Source organism: Octopus bimaculoides, chromosome 22 (assembly GCF_046866305.1).
Source record: "Octopus bimaculoides isolate indiv1 chromosome 22, ASM4686630v1, whole genome shotgun sequence".
NCBI classification, from domain to species: domain Eukaryota; kingdom Metazoa; phylum Mollusca; class Cephalopoda; order Octopoda; family Octopodidae; genus Octopus; species Octopus bimaculoides.
The window spans coordinates 10,496,289-10,517,622 of NC_142949.1; the positions used below are offsets into that span (position 1 = coordinate 10,496,289).

A 21,334-nucleotide genomic window follows, 5' to 3' on the forward strand; every position below is an offset into this window, starting at 1 on the left:
GGTATGACCTGTCTACTGATGCAGTTCCACTGTGACGAAAATTCTGACACCAAATAATAAACGTCTTTAGGAAAATTAACAGTTTTTGTGTGTTTTTGAATGGTTAATATCCCTTCTGCTCTAGGCACAAGGTCTGAAGTTTAGGGGAAGGGGCTAATCGATTACATGGACATTAATGCACAACTGGTATTTATTTTATCGACCCTGAATTGATGAAAAGTGAATTTGACCTCAGCAGAATTTGAACTCTGAATGTAAAGACGTATAAACACTAGCACAGCTAGAGTGTGCTGCCTGGAGCAGCCCTTCCGTTTGCCACCCCTGGATCCCACAAAAAACACATATTGCCTACAGCAGACCCAAAAGTGACCCCCCCCCCCAGCTACGGTAGTGTGTACGAAATGCTGTTAGGCATTTTATCCGGTGTGTTACTGACTGCCAGCTTGCTGAATGGCTAATATGTCTTCCATGTTGTAATTGTGTTATTTATTTATTTATTTATTGTACTAATACAGTGGTCCCCAACCTGTGTCCCGTGGACCCATGGAGGTCCGCAAAGGTATTACTGGGGGGGGGGGGGGGTGTCTGTGAACTAAATTCAAAATTTTACACTCACACACACACACATAGCTGAAGGATTAAAATTAATCAAAGGACATACTAAGTATGTTTACCTGCTGGAAATAACAGTCAAAACCCTTATTTGAATCGCCAAAAATACACTGACAGTAACTTCAGAAATCAACCATCCAAAGGCAAACATTCAAGTATTTGGATTCACATGGACTGGTTTCTGGACTGGCATAATAGCCTAACCTTCCTCAGCACACGTTACCATGGATGTTTGATTTCTGTAGTTATTATCAGTGTATTTTGGTGATTTAAATAAGGGTTTTGACTGTTATTTCCAGCAGGTAGCCATACTTGGTATGTCCTTTCATTAATTTTAATCCTTCAGCTATTTAATGCCTTTTTTTGGACCTGCAATTGCCTAGATTATTGATTCTGTTATTATCATTTTTAAATTGTTACACTAGATAATAATAGAGTCAATATCTTCGCAAATTATTTGCTCTGTTTTGAAATTATATATATATATGGAATCGAAATCGTAATTGAACCATACTCGATGACTGGCACCTGCGCCAGTGGAGCACTAACAGCACTGTCTGAGCGTGTTCACTGCCAGAACAGCTGTCTGGCTTCTGTGCTAGTGGCCCGTAAAGAGCACCATTTGAGCGTAATCGTTACCAGAGTCGCCTTCTAGCACTTGTGCTGGTGGCACGTTAGAAAATCATTCGAGCGAGGTCATTGCCAGTGTTGCTGGACTGGCACGTAAAAAACACCTTTTTGAGCGTGGCCATTGCCAGTACCGCCTGACTGGCCCTAGTGCCAGTGGCACCTAAAAGCACCCACTACACTCTCGGAGTGGTTGGCGTTAGGAAGGGTATCCAGTTATAGAAACTCTGCCAGATCAGATTGGAGCCTGGTGTAGCCTTCTGGTTTCACCAGTCCTCAGTCAAACCATGCCAGCATGGAAAGTGGACATTAAACACACACATAAGGATAAGCATATTAAAAGGGGGTCTATGGGAAAACTCATCTAAATAAAAGGGGTCGTTGATAGTGAAAAGGTTGGGAACCACTGTACTAACAAACTGTTAGAATTATAATTAAAACAAAATATATATATTTTCTGTTGCAGAAAGAAGACAGATTGAAAGATTTGAACGAACGTGTTAAAAAGGCTCAACAACAGATGTTAACAATGAAGAAAGAAAATTATGTTTCACCTCCCTTGACCGACGCCACCAACAACAGCATTGCATGCACCGCTCCACTGAAACCCCTGAATAACATCAATTTGCCCATACAAAGCCTCAATACAAATAACATGAGTTCGCTGCAATCAAAATCTGATTTAACGTCTGCCAATATCCAAAACGGACAGAAGTCAGGACAGATTATTGTTGATCTTAATACCGATTCAGGATTAACTTCAGTCCCTAATTCCGTACTTACAAACAGCCCTAATAACAAAACGAAACCCTCTGAACTTGATCCGTTTTGCTGATATTTCTTTTTTTGGAAAATAGCATTTAAATTATATGAAACACAGACACACACACACACTAAGAGGGAAAAATTAGACTTTGCTTAAAAATATAATTTCTACAAAGAAAATAAAAAAAACTTATTTGTAATTATGTACATCTTTTAACTTGTATGAAACTCAAAGGATAATAATTAACTGAATATTCTAATTCTGTTGATCAAGGCAATGAGGTGGTAGCCTCCCCACAAATTTGAGGTCTTGTGCCTCCAGTAAAAAGGATTATTATTATCATTATCAAGGTGGCAAGCTAGGCGAAATGCTTAGTGGTATTTCGTCTGTTTTTACGGTCTGAGTTCAAATTCCACCAAGGTCAACATTGCCTTTCATCCTTTCAGGGTTGATAAATTAAGTACCAATTAAGTACCCCCCCCCATCCCCCAAAATTTCAGGCCTCGTGCCTAGAGTAGAAAAGATTATTATTGTTATTATTAAGGCGGTAAATTGGCAGAATCGTTAGCATGCCAGGCAAAATGCTTAGCGGCATTTCATGTGTCTTTATATTCTGAGTTCAAATTCCGCCGAGGTTGACTTTGCCTTTCATCCTTTCGGGGTCGATAGATTAAGTACCAGTGATACACTGAGGTTGATGTAATCAATTATTCTCCTCCACCCAAAATTTCAGGCCTTGTGCCTATAGTCGAAAGGATTATTGTTGTTGTTATTATTATTATTATTATTAAAGGCAGTGAAGTGGCAGAAACTTTAGCACGCTGGTACTTTACCTGTCACTATCTTCTGAGTTCAAATTCTGCCATGGTTGACTTTGCCTTTCATCCTTTCGGTGGGGGGGGGGGTTAATAAAATAAGTAACAGTCATGTATTGGGGTTAATGTCATTGACTAGTCCCTTCTTCCCAAATTTCAGGCCTTGTGCCTATAGTAGAAAGGGTTATTATTATTAGTATTAAGGTGGTGTGTTGGCAGACTCATTAGCATGCCAGACAAAATGATGACCAGCATTTTGTGTGTCATTCTGAGTTCAAATTCTGCAAAGGTCGACTTTACCTTTCAGCCTTTTGTCACTGAAAAAATAAGTACCAGTTGAATACTGGGGAGGGTTTCAATGTAATCGACTTACTCCCTCGCATATCTTTTCTACTGTAGGCACAAGACCTGAAATTTTTTTTGGGGGGGGGGGTGTAAGTTGTGCCTTCTACTAAAGGCACAAGGCCTGAAATTTTAAGAGAAGGGACTTGTTGATTACACTGACCCCAGTACTCAACTGGTACTTAATTTATCGACCCCGAAAGGATGAAAGACAAAGTCGACCTTGGCAGAATTTGAACTCAGAACGTAGCGATAGGTGGAATACCGCTAAGCATTTTGCCCGGTGTGCTAAAGATTCTACCAGCTTGTAGCTTTAGTTTGGAACTAATCAGGATTAGGGGTGCCAAGCTGGTAGAAGTATTAGCATGCCAGACAAAAATGCATTATATCCTACTTTAGGTTCTGAGTTCAAATTCTATTGAGGTCGACTTTACCTTTTATTTTTTGGGGTGTGGGGGGGTGTGATAAAATGGTACCAGTTGACCGCTGGGAGGCGGGGGTTGATGTAACTGATTTACTCCACCCCCAAAATTTTAAACCAGTAGATTGTAAGGATAAAAACATCTATTTTAACTTTAAATGGTGGGGGTAGGAGAAGAAGTAAGCTAATGATTTAAGAATGATAATGATGATGATGATGATGATGATGAGTAGATAAAACATTTGTTACATGATTTAAGTGTAAAAGATTAAAGGACTATGAGGGCTTAAGTGATATGTTATCAAATAAAACATAGGTTTTATAAAATATAAAATGAACTTAAAAAAAAATTTTTAACTTTAGAGAGAAAAAAAATTTTGTAATTTTCTAAATTTAATGAAACTGCCCAAATCACAAGTTAATTATTTCACAATTAAAAATTTTGAAGTTAGTATTAAAATATTGAAAAAAAAAAAAAAGTTCAAGACTATTTAAAGGTCTTTAATGGAAGAGACATTTTGTTAAACATTTGGTTGAAGTTTATTGAAGTTTTAAAGATATTTATTGTTTACTTTTGCTAAAGGGTGAACCCTTGGCAGAAATGTTAGAGGGTCAGACAAAACTGCCTTGCAACATTTGTTTTGGCTCTTAAACATTTTGAGTTCAAATCCTGCTGAGGTTAGCTTCACCATTCATAGTTGTTAAAATAAAGTACCAGGTACCAGTTCAGTACAGGATGGGGAGTGGGTGGGGAAGTGAGGTTGATGTATCTGAATCTCAATGAGGCCAGTTTCATGTTACACCCTTTTGAGGGTTGATGAAATAAAGTACCTGGTACCAGTTAAGTACTGAGGGTTGCTATAACCAGCTAACACCCTCCCCTCAACTTTCAAGCCTTGTATTTCTAAATTTACGTTTGTTTGTTGAAATTGTATTTTGTCAAATTTAAAGCTGTTCAGATGAATATAGAGACGTGCATAGTTTATAATCTACCTAACGTTAATCCTAAATTCTAAAACTTATAGAAAATATTTTTCTACAATGTCAAAAATGTATTCTTCTCTGTCCTTAACGATTTCTTTCTTATAGTTTTAACATCCTCTTTTGGATGTTTTTTTTTCAATGCATTTCATTGTTAAGTCTTGTTCATGAAAATGCTATCAGTTTTTTTGAGGTTAAAATTGTTCTAAACTTTGTAATTGTTAGTTATTTTTTAAAAAATCTCTCCTCTTTTATTAACTTGAAAATAAAGTAAAAAAAGTTTTAAAAAATCTGTTTTCAGAAATACATCTAAAACGATAATTTTTCAACAAATTGTACAATTGCATAGATCTAGACAAAAAAGATAAATTCTTTATTCCCCCCACCACCCAACACAAAATAGATATATTGTTTATTAATTAGTTAGAAGACAAATATATTAATAATATTTATATTACTCTGATAAAAAAAAAAGATAGAAAAAAGTTGTAACATTGCCTGTGTGACTTGAATACTGCGACTGCTGTTAAATGTATAACCGTGTTAAACCACTCACACCAAAGGAACAATAAATTCTGAATTAATACTGAATTGTTTTATTGATTAAACAATATATGTTAATCGATCTCTAACTTGAACATAAAGTAAAGAATCTGCTTCTGAAGAAATCTAAAATAATTTTCAACACAGTATAAAGATCTAGAAAAAAGAAGATCCCCTTTTGTTTCCAATGCTAAAAACAGATATGCTGCTTATTAAATTGCTTAGATGACAATATTTTAAGATATATTAACTCTTTGGCATTCAGATTACTGTCAAATATTATGCTTGTTTATTCACATAAGTTTGAATTAACTGTGTATTGTTTTGTAGCTTCAAGATTTTGAAGACGTGCTTGGGGTCTATATTTAGAAAAGCATTATAAGGTAGGTGTGAGAGGCTGGATCTGATCAGTTTAAACAGAAAAACAATTCGAATATTTGGGATGGATGTGGTTGGATTAAATGCTACATAGTTAATCTAATAGAAAAAAAAAACCAAACAAAAAATCTAATGCTGTCTGTGTAACTTGAACACTGCATCTCCTGCAGACTGTGCAGCTGTGATAATCCCTACACCAAGCAGCAATAAACTCTGTAGAAATAATGAATCGTTTTAAAATAATTGATTTAATTAACAGTATATATTAATCTAATTAAGAAATTAAGATATTTAATCATAAAGACTATAAGCCATTGAACAATAACTGAAATTCACGGAAAAAAAATACAATTTTTTTTATTAAGTTTTCCTGACTTTTAATTAAATGTTCAATATTTTGATATTGTTCAAGAAAACATGAAACAAGGATGAGACAATGGTTTAGAATAAAACCATGTAAAAAGCATTGGTGTGGGTGCTGGTGCCATGTAAAAAGCACCGGTGATGGTGCCACAAAAAAACACTGGTGATAGAGCCATGTAAAAAGCACTGGTGACGGTGTGATGTAAAAAGCACCCAGTACACTCTGTAAAGTGACTGGCATTAGGAAGGGCATCCAGCTGTAAAAACCAAGCCAAAACAGACTATGGAACCTGGTGCAGCTCTTGGGCTTTCCGGTTCCTGTCAAGTCATCCAACCCATGCCAGCATGGAAAATGGACATTAAATATTAATGATGATGATAAAAAAAAAAAGCTAGCTTTGTTTGTGATCAATTCCCTAAGAGACAAAGAAATATATCAAGTTGATATCAACTCATATTTTACTATTTTAATTTCCAAAATTTGTCCTGTTAACTCTTTAGCTCAAATATTCTACCTACTCCATTTCAAACAGACCAGATCCAGCCTCTCACACCTATTCTACAACTTCTATTTAAAAAAATAACACAGAATTACACCATCAAAATTTCAAAGCTATGAGATAATGCAGGATTAATTCAAAACAACATACTATAGAATCTGATGAAGCTTCTGGCCTTACCAGCTCCAGTCAAGCTGTCCAACCCATGCCAGCATGGAAAGTGGACGTTAAGTGATGATGATAAATGTGAATAAATAAGCCATGTTACATTTGACAGAATAATCTGAAGGCTAAAGGATTAACCCTTTAACATTTAATCCAGCTACATCCGGCCCAAATATTCAACCTGCTTTATGTTCAAACTGGCCAGATGTGGCTTCTCATACTGACCCTACAATATCATTCTAAGCATAAACAAGAACGCATCTTAAATCGGTATAAACAAGCGTTACGCTTTACAGAATAAATGTGAATGCTAAAAGGTTAAACCAAACTGATGGCTTTTGGAAAAGGGGGGGGGGGCGGGAACGGAGAGAAGAAAAAAAAACAAACTCCAAATACTTTTGACCAGAAATGCATGAAAATTAATTTAATGGCAACATTCCAATCACAAGTCAATTAAAAAAAAAAAAAAAAAAAAACTACAGACATAATTTACAAAATATTCACTGACATATTTTTGTTCTTTTTTTGTTCTTTTTTTGTTCTTTTTTTTTATAGCAATATTTTGGTTCTTTAAATTAACCAAAATAGGAAAAAAGATAATTGTTTAAGAGAATGTGAAGAGAGAGAGAGAGAGAAAGTGAGAGTAGTGTTTGATTACTCTCCACTTGCAAGTAGGATTAAAACCAAAAAAAGGATGATAAAAATAATTTTCCTATGTCAGAGACTTTCCTCCTGCTCCATAATTATTATTATCGTTATCTTTATTATCCTTGCCATCTTTACTGTGATTATCTTTGTGTGAATAATTTTCCCCTTGGGCAGACCTGGATTCTAGAATTGAAGTCATGACAAAAAAAAATAAATAAATAAAAAATAAAAATAATTAGATTAAATTAACGAATTACAAACTTGAGATACAATTTCAAAGACGATTACATAAAAAGAATTTGTACGACGATAACGGAAAATTAAAAATATAATTGCATAAAATAGAAAACAAAACCAATAAAAAAAAAACATAAAAAAGAAACCTCTTAATTTTTTGTGTTTAATTCATGACCCCCCCCCAAAAAAAAATTGGTAAGTGAATGACCATTTCTCAACTGAAGAAATTTGGAAATCCCTGAGGTATTAAGAGGGGAGGGGCATGCTTCCTAACTATATTGTTCCAGGTTCAGTCTCACTGTTTGGCATCTTGGGAATGGCCTTTGACAATATCCCCAAGCTGATCAAAGGTTTCATCATCATCATCATCGTTTAACGTCCTCTTTCCATGCTAGCATGGGTTGGACGATTTGACTGAGGACTGGTGAAACCGGATGGCAACACCAGGCTCCAGTCTGATGTTTGTGAGTGGATTTTGTTTTGTTGGCACTGTCACTTACGATGTTGAGGGTTCCAGTTGATCTGATCAACGGAACAGCCTGCTCATGAAATTAATGTGCATGTGGCTGAGCACTCCACAGACATGTGTACCCTTAACGTAGTTCTCGGGGATATTCAGTGTGACACTGTGTGACAAGGCTGACCCTTTGAATTACAGGCACAACAGAAACAGGAAGTAAGAGTGAGAGAAAGTTGTGGTGAAAGAGTACAGCAGGGTTCGCCACCATCCCCTGCTGGAGCCTCGTGGAGCTTTAGGTGTTTTCGCTCGATAAACACTCACAATGCCCAGTCTAGGAATTGAAACCGCGAGTCCGCTGCCCTAACCACTGGGCCATTGCGCCTCCACTTGTGAGTGGATTATATAGGCAGAAACTGAAAGAAGCTGTTGTGTGTGTGTGTTCTTGTTTTGACATTGTAGGCTAGTTGTAAATGATTGTCACAGTCATACAAGCTGTGTCGTTCATTTCCAATGCTCTGCAAAAACATGTCTGGCATGCTGTTTACAAACTGGATAGAGTAAAATGTCTGATCAGGGATTCTACTTTCCAATTTCTTCTGATCACTTAGAACAGGGGTTTCCAAATGGTGTGACAGAAGAGGATACCAGGTGAGGCAGAATGATTCAAAGACAATCAAAGATTTAGAAACAGTTTCAAAAATATTCATACGCCAAAAATAAATATGATTTCAAAATTTAAAATATCATTGTGGATTACTTGTAATTGCATGCAGGAGTCCCAATATAAATAATTATAAATAATTATTGACTGATTTTATCATTCTGATATTTTTGCATTATATCAGGTATCAACCCATAAAGTGTTGGGATTTGCACTTTCATAGCATGGACTGCTGAGCACATTTTATGAAAATGAGACTACCGTGCACCCATAAAAAAACCAAAAATAGTTAAAATAGCTTCTTAGTATACAATGGTGGCAAGTCTTACATCATTTGAAAAGTCATTAGTTGAGCTATTAATTCTCTTGCATTCTGGGGGTATTGGAGCGTTTGTGTGTCATTAGACCCCAACAAACGCCCATAAATTAATTGCATCTATCAGGGCCAAGATTGCAGCCTGTCGACTACGATCTTGACCCGTTGCGCTTTATGTGTTAAAAATATATATATATATATAGTAACTTGGGTCTGCAAATTGGAGGAGAGAGTTATCAATGATAATATTCTGACTTCGAACCTGCGGTTATCTCCCTTTAACCTCTCTCTGGACCCGTGGTGAGGTGCAAGCAAATTTTCATTCTGAAAATGCAGTCCAGAGAAAAAAATTGGGAACCACTGACTTAGAATAATGAAACTTTTATTAAAAAAAAACAAAAACATAGCTACCTTCTAATTCAGTTCCAGTGGGATCTTTTGTTCTGTAGCATTGACTCTTGTGGCCATGACAACTGTTGCATTCCTCATTGTCTTCTTCAGATGAAGATTCTCCAAAGCTACGAGGCTTTTCATATATACAACAGCCTAACAATAAATTGGAAAATGAAAATTGTTATTAGAAATTTTTAAAGAAATACTTTCTGAAAGTCAGATTTCATTCAGGTAAAATGTCTGTATTTCTGGAAGGAATGTATTCATGTCATATCTGGTACAACCCCTCGTATATCATTCATACTGGCAATATAAGAGGGGTTGTACCAGTTAATGGAATTTGAATTTAGAATCAATGAATTAAACGATGGCATAGAACAACTGTTGGAGGCGCATGGCTGAGTGGTAAGGCCATTGCACTCATGATTGCAAAGATTAAGGTTTTGATTCCCAGACCGGGTGGTACATTGCGTTCTTAAGAAAAAAAAAAAATTGGTTTCATGTTGCTCCCATCTCCTCATCAGTAAAAGAGCAACCCCGCGAGGGACTGTTCAGAGTGAATGTTGGCATCTCGGTCATGGAAACCTGGCAGGCAGCCCTAAGAGTCCTAGGGCTTGGGCCTGTAATGCCCAGGGACTGTTGATGATGATGATAAAGTAATTGTCACATATGACCTTGTACAACTAAACTATGTTCACTGGTGATTGGTTAGGAATCTTGCAATTAAAAATAGTTCATGAAGTGATGTGATCTTCTTCTAGACTGGAAGACAGTGTTTAAGTACCTACAGACAAGCCCATTTATGGAGTTGAGGTTAACGGAAAAAAAAAGACCCCAAAAAACTCAAGAGCTGTATCACTGCAATATTTCTATGGAAACAAACAAAATAATACCTCTAAAAGTTCACATGCACTGTAATCTCATTCCTTCTAAAAGCTGGACACTAATCACTAAAAAAAAAAGTAACCATTACTCAGAAAGTACAGGCATTGTACTTGAAGGTCAACTTTTCTTTTCCCTTTTATGGTAGCAGTAGGGAAGTCATGTGGTGTAGTGGTTAGAGCATTTGGTTTATGAATCATGAGGTCATGGGATCAATTCCAGAACAAAGCAGCACATTGGGTCCTAGAGCAAGACATTTTGCTTTCTGCTGCCTCAGTCCACTCAGCTGTAAAGAAGCAAACAACTGGGTGTTGCTACAGCCCTGCCCCATCCCCACTTTTCTGCAGGGGAAAGGTGAGAGCCAAGGGGAAGGGGAGTCAATGCCTGTTTGTGAGCACGCAGGCTACCTAAAACAATCAGCAAAAGCAGAGTACATGCTACCAACATATACGGGTGGGGGTGACACCTGGTTGTACCTTATGGAGGTGATGGGGTGTCCAAGGCAGTTTTGACCAAATCTAAGGCTATTGGTTGACCAGACTTGTAAGTCTTTTTTTTTTTTGCCACAAGACCGCTGTTGTCCAAGGAATAAAGTATGGTAAATACGGAGTGGCACCATCGTTGTTGCAGATGTTGGTGCCAGAATGCAAATAGCTTTGTCTTTTATCTTTCACTTGTTTCAAACACTGAACTGCGGCCATGCTGGGGCACCACCCCTTGAAGGGTTTTAAGGTGAAATAAGTCAACTGCAGAACTTATTTATCTAAACCTGGTATTTATTCCATTTGCACCCTTATGCCAACACGGCTGATGTACAGGGATGTAAACAAACCAGCATTGGTAGGCTAGTTTAAGTGGTATGCGGTGCACAGACACACAGACTCACACACACAAACACAAATATGTGTGTGTGTGTGTGACTGTATATAATAATAATAAAAATAATAAAAATAATAAAAATAACAACAACAATCCATGGATTGTTGTTATTTTAATGCATCACAAGGTGCATTAAATATATATAAATCCCATCCATGGATTATCATTATTATTATTATACTACTACTACTGCTGCTGCTGCTACTACTACTACTACTACAATTATCCTACATTATATCGGCCCAGCTCAGTGTGACCCCAAAAGACTGGTATCACCAGTTGGCATCATTAAGTTGTAGTCAGCATAATAGAATAAGGGCTTTTATATGCATATTCAGAACATCCCCTGTAAATGAACTTAAAGGATGTGTAAATAATTAAAGGATAAAAATCATCTAAAATAATTAATTTTATCAGTGGCCAATATATAAAATAAAAACCTTTTAGATAAAATTCATATACAGAGATATATAATTATATAGAATACAATTATAACATATATATATATATATATAATATTAGGGACAAAATCCAAAATTACAGGTAAAAACTCAATTAAAATCAATTTACAAAAAATTAAAATTAAATTGAGCTTTATAGATAAAATATATATAAAATGTATAGTTTTAGGGAAAATAACCAAGTTTCAAGAACTCATCGATGAAAATCCACTGTCACATATAGAAAAATGAACAATTAAAAGCACAATAAATGAGTATAATATAAAGCAAAACTTATATATATATATATATATATATATATATACTTATATGTGTGCGTGTGTGTGTGTGCGTGTGCGTGTGCGTGTGTGTGGTGAAGTATGACCTTCGAGCGTTGGTCCTCACAGATGTGATGACAAGTGACTGATGCATTTGGAGATATGTTGTGCTTAAGAAGATCTGGCAAGCCAATTGAAACCGTAACTGTGGCGTATGTCAGTGCAACATACCTGACCCTTTTAAGAGTACCCTTCAATCATTGGGCAATAAACTGTGCTTGCGAAGACCTGTTGAGTCAAGTGAAGTAATTGTAGTGGCTGATGACAGTACTGTGCTGGTGGCACATAAAAAGCACTATTTGAGCGTGGTCGATGCTAGCACTGCCTGACTGGTCCCATGCTGGTGGCATGTAAAAAGCACCATTCAAGCCTGGTCAATGCCAGTACCGCCTGACTGGTCCTCATGCTAGTAGCACGTAAAAAGCACCCACTACACTCTTGGAGTGGTTGGCATTAGGAAGGGTATCCAGCTGTAGAAACTTTGCCAGATCAGATTGGAGCTTTCTGGCTTGCCAACCCTCAGTCAAACTGTCCAACCCATGCCAGCATGGAAAGTGGACATCAAACTACAATGATGATGATATACACACACATACATATGTATATATATGTACACACACACACACACACACACACACACATGATGGGTTTCTTTCTACCAAATTCACTCAAATGAGCAAAAGAAGTTAGGTTTTTAACTTCTTATTTAATCCTTTTGAAAATAATGAAGAATTTAGTGAAATAATTTTTGTCATTAAAAGCCTGGTGTTCTGAAAACAAATTAACATGAAATATCGATGGAAGGTTTCAATTTAGATAATTTAAAAGCAGAAAGTTCTCATCATAAGATAAGAACCAGAAGTTGTTTTGATTACATCGGCATCAAAAGGTTTAATTAGTTTTTCTAGAGAAGGTCTCACTTACATTTCGATTTTTTTCGGTTCAGGCCCTCATTGTCAACAGTATCATTTGTCCATTTTACTTTCTTGCTATTCTTTACCTTTTTTAACCTTAAATGTAACGTCGGACTTCTCTGAAAGAAAAACAAAAACAAAAAATTACCATCAAATATTGAAATGGTTCGTTATACATATTGCATAGTTTCTAATTATTGTGATACTCTTGAGGATTTGGTAAACATTGCTTTTAAGTTAATTTCAGCATCATCAACATTTAATGCCTGCTTTTCATGCTGGTATGGGTTGGACAGTTTGAAAGGGTTCCAGCAAGCACCAGGGTTACACCGAGCTTCAGCGTCAGCTTCGGCACCGCTTCTTCAGACGGATGCTCTTCCAAACTTAATGCCACCCACTTCATACAATATACTGGGTGCTTTTTTCATGCCATGGTACTCGCCAAGTAAGGTTGCCAAGAAACTTACAAGAGAGAAAAAAAAAAAACAACAAACCCCGAAACAGCTGTGAGGCACAAATTACGAACTAAATGTGAAATTTATGCTTTTCTGCTTTTTATCTTCAATATTATCCTCATTAAATGTTGGATGGTTTGAGAGGAGCTGGCAAGCCAGAGAACTGCACCAAATTCCATTGTCTGTCGTGGTTTTTACAGCTGGATATGTTAATGTAAAAGATTGCTTCTGCCGATTCTATTTATAAATGAAAGTTGGTTTCACCTGGATTTGTTGTTGAAAGGGGTCTTAGTTTTTGCAGGTGTTGTATTGCAACCTCGTTAGTGCTAGTGCCACAAAAAATGCACTTAGGGTCATCTGTAAGGTGGTTAGCATAATAAATGGCATTGCAACATAGAAATCAGGCCAAAACAGATACTGGACCACGGGACAGTCTTTGAAGCTGTCAGATCCTGTCCAACCCATGCCAGCATGGATGATAGATGTTAAATGATGATGATGATGGTAATAAGGATGTAAGAACATATTGGAATTTAATAACGTGTCATTAATTGAGCTCTTAATAACTGTGGATATATTTTTACATGTTTATAAATCATCGCTTTTTACATGGATGTGTGTGTGTGTGTGTGTTTGTATGTGTATGTATAAATATATATGTATATACACACACACTTGAATTTACTGCAATGCAATAACATGTTGAAGTTTAAATGAGCTCTTAATTATTGTGGATATATATATTTTATGTTTAGGCATTAATTCTCTCTGTATGCTTAAAACACCAGTTGGCAACAAAACAATAAAATTGGAGTCATAATGCCAATTATTTTTGGCAAGGTAAAGAAGTAAATAGCTTCAAGAATTAAACAACATTCAGATATGTGAAGCTCCACCCTTGCCACACCCACTGGACTTGTTGAAAATATAAACAAATTATAGGCACAGGTGTGGCCGAGAAGTTTGCTTCCCTACAACAGGGTTTTCGGTTCAGTCCCATTGTGTGATGCCTGGAGCAAGTGTTTACTCCCTGGTCAACCAAAGCCTTGTGAGTGGATTTGCGAGATAGAAACTGAAAGAAGCCTGACTACACACACACACATAAAACAAAACAGGAAACTGGAAATTTTTATTCTTTTACTTGTTTCAGTCATTAGCCTGTGGCCATGCTGGGACATCGCCCTGAAGAACTTTTTGTAAAATGTATTGACCCTAGTACTTTCTTTTTATAAGCCTGGTACTTTTCTATCGATCTCTATTGCCGAACCGCTAAGTTACGGGGACATAAACACACCAGCACTGGTTGTCAAGCGGTGTTGGTGGGGCAAATGCAGAGACTTGCCCAAGGTGCCATGCAGTGGTACTGAACCTGGGATCATGATGTGGTTGAGAAGCAAGCTTCTTACATATATATGTGTGTGAGTTTGTGTGCGTGTGCTCCCATCAGGGCCTGACAGTTGGTGTTAGTGTGTTTACGTCCCTGTAACATAGTAGATCGGCAAACGATATCGATATTATAAGTACTAGATTTTTTACAAAAAAAAAAGAGCTCCGAAGTTGATTTGTTTCACTAAAATCCCGTCAAGGCGACGCTCCAGCATGGCCGCAGTCAAATGACAGAAGCAGATAAAAGATAGAAAATACAAACAGACACCTAGAAACAAGCTCTGTGGTTAACATGAAAAACAACGAGGTACTTTGATAGGAGATAACTGACTCAAGGGGAACAACTTTGATGGTTTAACTGGAAGCTCCTAGTTTAGAAAAACATTTATATTCAATATTGAAGAACATTGCTATTAATTTGTTATATATATAATTAATAAACTCAGCGGAAGTCACAAATGTGACCCAGGGGTAACTAAATTAGCATAGAATAATGGTTTCATATTTTTTTATAATTAAGATCTAAACTGTTAATATATGAATGCAGAAGGGATAGTCGAATAACTGTAAACCTACTTTTGGGCCACCCTATATATATTGTTATATTTCGGGACGGTCATTGCTTTTTTTTTTTTTTTTGCCAAATAAACACACGCACTATATATATATATATATATATATATATATTTTTCTTCACTCGTTTATTACTGTTCTTATTTTGTTATTTTAACCCATGTCCATCGTCTGGAATACAACAATACCAGTTTCAACACGATTTCACATCAGGTACCTTGCAAAACGAATTGATAAACACACACACACACACTATATATATATATAAGTCTTTAACGTTTCGAGCCTACGCTCATCCACAGAAAGAAACAAGGAGAGAAAAAAAAAGAAGAAAAAAAAAGAATGTGTAGTGGATTGCGATCTATCTATCTATCTATCTATCTATCTATCTATCTATCTATATATATATATATATATATATATATATATATATATAGTCTTACGTTTAAGATGATTTCCATGCTGAGAAGGTTACAATCTTAATATCAAAGATCCCTATGGATCACACAGGTTGTAATCCTTTGAAACATATGTAGGAATAAAGTATGCAATTATAACATGCGTTTTCTCCAATCCTTAAATTCTTATATATATATATATATATATATATATATATATATATATATATATATATATACGAACGAGTGGACAAACGATAGTCTAGTGATGTGAGATTCAAATTCAAAATGGCTGACGACTGGCATCACGCTTGAAACTTAATAGTACCAACGAATTTGAATCAAACTGTTTTGATCTATCTATCTATCTATATAGGCTCAGGAATGTCTGTGTGGGAAGAAGCTTGCATCTCAATCACATGGTACCTTGGGCACGTATCTTCTGCTATAGCCTTGAGAGTGGATTTGGTAGACAGAAACTGAAAAAAAATCTGTTGTATATATGTATGTGACAAGTGAGTCTTGAGATAGGAATTTTAGAATCCAGTATCCACTTTTTGAAGCACTGTCATTGGAAATGCCAAATTCCAAGAATACTAAGGTAAAGGTAAAGTTACTTCCTCAAATCATGCTGACTCATAAGAGCCGACCTCCTGGTTTTGTTGCATATATGTTCTCCACCTGGATGTCCATCATAAGATTACTCATTTTTGCCAGCTGAGTGGACTGGAGCAACATGAACTGAATTGTTTTGCTCAAGAACACAACGCGTCACTCGGTCCAAGAATTGAAACCACAATCTTATGATCATGAGTCCAACACCCTAACCACTAAGACACGTGCCTCCAGTCCCTGCTCTCAATGAAAATATTCCATACCAAAAAAGTGGAGTTTTGTGAATGATACTGGACAAGATATATAGAAGGTGCACACTCTTCATCAAAGATCACTTGGAGTGATGAGGCTACATTTAAATTAATTGGCTCAATTAACCACTGCAACTGCAATTACTGGGGACCTGAAAATCTGTATATTATGGAAGAACATCATATTAATTTACCAGGAGTTAGAGTATGGCATGGCTTATCACCAAACGGATCAACTGGATCATTCTTTTTTGACTGTATTGTGACTGGTTCCATTTACCTCAAATTGCTGTGAGGATTTATCGTACAAACCATTCAAGAGGACTTTGAAGATGTGAAGTTTTATTTCCAGCAACATGGGGCATCCCCACACTATCAATATCATCAACTACCATGAAGATATTTTGGCAAAGAGACAATGTACATTAGCTCACTTCCTCCATCAAATAGATGATGAGGTTCACTGAATCTCACACCATTAGACTTTGTTTTGTAGGGGTACTTAAAAGATGAAGTTTATGGTATGAAACTGGTAACCACTGACGGGTAGAAGGTATATAAACCACAAATGGAACGGTCCTTGATGTTTTTAATTCCAATGCTTTGTGTTATCAGCACTGCATGGACCAGAATGGTAATCAGTTTGAAAATAGGTGTTCATAAAAAAAAAAAAATTTCAGTGTATGACTACAGCACAAAACTGCAGTGTGTGGCAAATGATAGTATTTGTGTGCGAAGCCCCTAACTCTCAGCCATGAGGGAGGACATATTCATTCATTCATAGTGGTATTATATTCTGGTTTTGGTTTAATGGGGGTCAAAGAAAACAGTGGCAATTCAATTGTACCAATGTATAGGTCGGCATTTATAGGTGGGTGATGGACTTCATTATTACAGACAACAAATGAGAATTCTGCAATTTATCACTGAATAACTTGTACAGAGATGGTCAGATCCAGCCAGATCCAGCCTCTCATACCTACCCTACAATGTCATTCTAAAAGTATACAATCACATAATCAAAATTTCAAAGCTATGAGATAATGCATGATTGATTAAAAACAATGTTCACAAATAAGCATTCTATTTGGTAGAGAAATCTGAATGCTAAAGGGTTAATAGTGATCAAGTGTTTGCGCTGTACATTAGAGCGCTCCCTCCATCAAATCACATAGCCGTACAGGGGTACAATGTGCCACATGTCAGATATTGAAGTTACTGCTAAGCAAACGTGAGATGAAGGGTTTTGCTCAAGAACACAACACACCGGCTGATCAGGGAAACGAAACGAAGATCTAGCTATCCTAAGTGCACAGTTGACTCTGGTGGGATTTGAACTCAGTATGTAAAGAGCTTGAACAAATACCACAAGGTATTTTTCCCAATGCTCTGAGTCTACCACCCCTAACAATCATTTCCACTATAGGTATAAGGCCAGAAATTTTGCGGGAAGGGACCAGTCGATTATACAGACCCCAATGCTCAACTGGTATTTATTTTATGGACCTAGAAAGGAAGAAAGGCAAAGTCGATCTGGACGGAATTTGAATCTAGAGCATGCCAAAGTTCGAAGATACGTCGCCAAGAATTTTGTTCGACGCGCTAGTGGTTCTGAAACAAATCTATTGAGTTTAAATTCTTTCCCCTGGAAATAAACACCAACGAAGGAGCCTCTATGTGGTCGCCTGAACTTCCAGAAATAGCAGCCAAATCACCCTACACTCATCCCCCCCCCCCAAAAAAAAAACAAGATGGTCACGAATACTTTTGACCACGTCTGCTTCTTAAGGCCTGAGCTGGGGTTGAACAGTTGTCCTTTGCCTTCAATCTCAACTATAGTTATTCAGCCATTGGTCGAAACGACCTAAAATTAACACCGTTCTAACCGTGACAATCATGTCTTATTTCAAGACGCAGCATATCTACCGCTACATTTTCTAAAGTGTCATTCCTTGTTTAAGACTGTAAAATGTGGCTTCAATTAGATCTTAGCTGCTATTTTTAGCAGAGAGAAGGATCCATTCCTTGTAAGCAGCACACTTTGACTTCAGTTACGTCCCTTGATTGTCACATGATTGAATCCTTCATTCAATCACTTATTTACGGAAATTAATTATTCATCGGTAAATATCGTAAATATACGACGAAGACTTTTCCCCTCCACTTCGTTTTAATGTTTATTGTTGAAATAAAAATATTTAATTTTAATTTTTGAAAAATTAAATTATCATCTCAGTTAATAAATTGATTTCGTTACTGATTCATTATAGGAAAATAAATAAATTTTTAGTTCACCAAAATCAACGAATGTTTATTTTTAAAAGTAACAACAGTGATAAATGTAAACATTGGACAAGAAAAAACATTTGGAAGGAAAACAAAATTAAATATTTTCTCAAATAAATAAACAGATTTGATTTTATCAAAATACATCTCCATTGTTACCATTTAAACAACTGCATATATATATATATATATATATATATATATATATATATATATATATATATATATATATATATAGCATGAAACGTGCGTACTGCAATCGCCTTTGAAATCCGTATTGCTTATTTTTTTATTTATATATATATATATATAGTATTGGGGAAAGTATTATCTTGATCTTATGATATTTACTTTGTATTATATTATATTTATTTATTGTACTTTTAATTATAAATTTTTTTCTATATGTGACAGGAGATTTTCATCGATGAGTTCATAAACCTTGGTTCTTTTCCCTAATACTATATATTTATATATATTTTATACCGTGAAACTTAATTTAATTTTAATTGAGTTTTTACCTGTAATTTTGAATTTTATCCCTAATATTATTATTATAATTATATATATATATATATATATATATATATATATATATATATGATTGTATGTAATGAATACGAGTGTGTCAGGATGCGAACCTGGAATCTTCTGATGTATGTATGTTTCGTTAGAGCCAGAATCTCGGCATGTGTTCAGATATGATAATAAAATGGACTTTTAATAAAATGATAACAGTAGCCGTTTTTAATTAATTTAGATAATAAGGCCAGCTATCTTTGAAGGGAAACGTTAAGTCGGTCTCATCGAGTCCAGTAATTAACCGTTACTTTAATTGTGTAAACTCAGAAACGACGAAAGGCGCAGTCAACCTCGCCGAAATTTGAACTCAAAATGTAATTAATAACAATAATATTAATAATAATAATAATAATAATAACAATAATGGTTTTAAATTTTGGCATAAGCCCAGCGATGTTTTTCTTTTTGCTGAACCGGGTACTTCATATTATGAACTCCCTAAGGATTAAAAACAAAGTTGGCTCTGGCGGAATTTGAACTCTATATTGAACAAGAAGAGTATAATAATAATAATAACAACAACAATACTATTATTATTAATAATAAAGGGACGAAAGATTTGCTGCTGATGTTGCGAACCTCAGCAGTATGTTTCTTGGTGTCTTTTTTATGCCAGCTCATTGCTTCCCAACCATTAACACATTTTTTTCACCTCTATAAAGCCATGCTCAGGTATTGGCTATGATGAAAGAAAAAACAAACAAACAAGGTGACACAAAGATTATATCACTATATATATGGAAGAAGTCTTTCCATTTAGAGCCATTCATTTTACATACCTTCCCAAATTATATATATATATATGTGTGTGTATATATATATGTATGTATACATATATATATATATATATATATATGTATGTAAACATCCTAATTGGTTAATTTTCATTGTTTTTCTTCTTGTTTTTGCCTTTGTGACTTACAAGTGATGCTATCTGTGGGATTCTCAGCTTTTTTAGCTGCTATTTCTGAACTTCGGTATATGGTGAAGCAAATATTTGCTGATCCCTTAATTATATTTATAAATATATATGTATGTATATATGTATATATATATATATACATATGTATATATATGTATGTATATGTATGTATGTATATGTATGTATGTATATATATGTATGTATATATATGTATGTATATATATGTATGTATATATATACACACATATATATATACATATATGTATATATATCAGGTGAAAGTAAAGAATATGTACACCCGGGGTTTTTTTAGGGTTAGAGTTCTTGCTATGCCGAAAACGGGTGGCGTACGTATTCTTCACTTCTGCCTATATAAATCAATACATGTTTACCAAAGACGTATATAATGTATAATTGTAACTTAATACAAGGAATACATGAAAAAAAAAAAAGAAATATGATGTATTAATATTAAAGCTTACCTCCGACAGTTCCAAGTTTGTTCTGGTTAATGTTAATGAACGCTCAGCCATGCTTTTGTCTTCATTCCATCTAAATTAAATCCCAAACATTTACAAAACTACACCAGTAATGTGTATATACATATATATAGGCTTGTATATATATATGTATATTGTTTGGTGTCGTTTCTTCGACGTTTCAAACACACACAAAAAAAAACAAAAAAAGAGGCTTTTTTTGGTTTCTGTTGGTTGGAGTTAACTCATAGTTAACCCCCTTTAATGTGGTTTAGCAACGAACGAAGAATACAAACAAGAGAGGGAGGGAGGGACGAATGAATGGATGGAAGTATGGGTGAGAGGTGGTTATGTAGAGAAAGACTTCTATGGTTTAAATTAGATAAGTAGATAAAAGAATAAATAGTTAAATGAATAATAAATAGATAAATAAACAAATATTATTAAATAAATACAAATATTATAAATAAACAAATATTAAAATAAATACACAGAAAGACGGATGAATGGATAGATGGAAGGATGATTTGATGGAAGAAATTAATGTTGATAAAGACTTATATGGTTTTAACAAAATAAATAAACAAATAAATAATTTAATGAAGAATAAATAGATAAATAAATAGGCGCAGGAGTGGCTGTGTGGTAAGTAGTTTGCTTACCAACCACATGGTTCCGGGTTCAGTCCCACTGCGTGGCACCTTGG

At 35.4% G+C, this 21,334-nt stretch overlaps 2 protein-coding genes across 4 annotated transcripts in view; one reads left to right on the forward strand and one right to left on the reverse strand.

Annotated features, from left to right (window-relative positions):
- Positions 1 to 5,155, forward strand: part of LOC106872098 (gamma-aminobutyric acid type B receptor subunit 1) — a 53,464-nt gene extending 48,309 nt beyond the window's left edge. For both annotated transcript variants that reach the window (XM_089339702.1, XM_089339703.1), the window contains exon 18: positions 1,706 to 5,155. In XM_089339702.1, coding sequence (XP_089195828.1) covers positions 1,706 to 2,074 — 369 coding nt within the window. In that variant the 3' untranslated portion in view covers positions 2,075 to 5,155. The remainder of the gene's footprint in view (positions 1 to 1,705) is intronic.
- Positions 5,156 to 6,906: 1,751 nt separating this feature from the next.
- Positions 6,907 to 20,919, reverse strand: LOC106872095 (E3 ubiquitin-protein ligase PPP1R11). 2 transcript variants are annotated; one of them, XM_014918954.3, is made up of 4 exons: positions 20,632 to 20,919; positions 12,692 to 12,800; positions 9,247 to 9,381; positions 6,907 to 7,344 (listed from the first exon to the last, which is right to left on the reverse strand). In XM_014918954.3, exons 1-4 carry the CDS (start codon positions 20,680 to 20,682, stop codon positions 7,226 to 7,228), a joined length of 414 nt encoding a protein of 137 aa, XP_014774440.1. In that variant the 5' UTR covers positions 20,683 to 20,919; the 3' UTR covers positions 6,907 to 7,225. The 2 variants fall into 2 exon arrangements, with proteins under 2 accessions (XP_014774440.1, XP_014774441.1); XM_014918955.3 differs by having other exon boundaries at positions 7,017 to 7,337; positions 20,632 to 20,901.
- Between the last annotated feature and the right edge of the window lie 415 nt (positions 20,920 to 21,334).

Bases quoted from the DNA above. Each gene is read 5' to 3' on its own strand.
- LOC106872095 (XM_014918954.3), bottom strand. From the start codon at position 20,682: ATGGCTGAGCGTTCATTAACATTAACCAGAACAAACTTGGAACTGTCG. The intron at 12,801-20,631 runs GTAAGCTTTAAT...TTTTTCTTTCAG, and splicing joins CAAACTTGGAACTGTCGGAG to AGAAGTCCGACGTTACATTT. The intron at 7,345-9,246 runs GTAGCTATGTTT...CTTCAATTCTAG, and splicing joins CACTGGAACTGAATTAGAAG to AATCCAGGTCTGCCCAAGGG.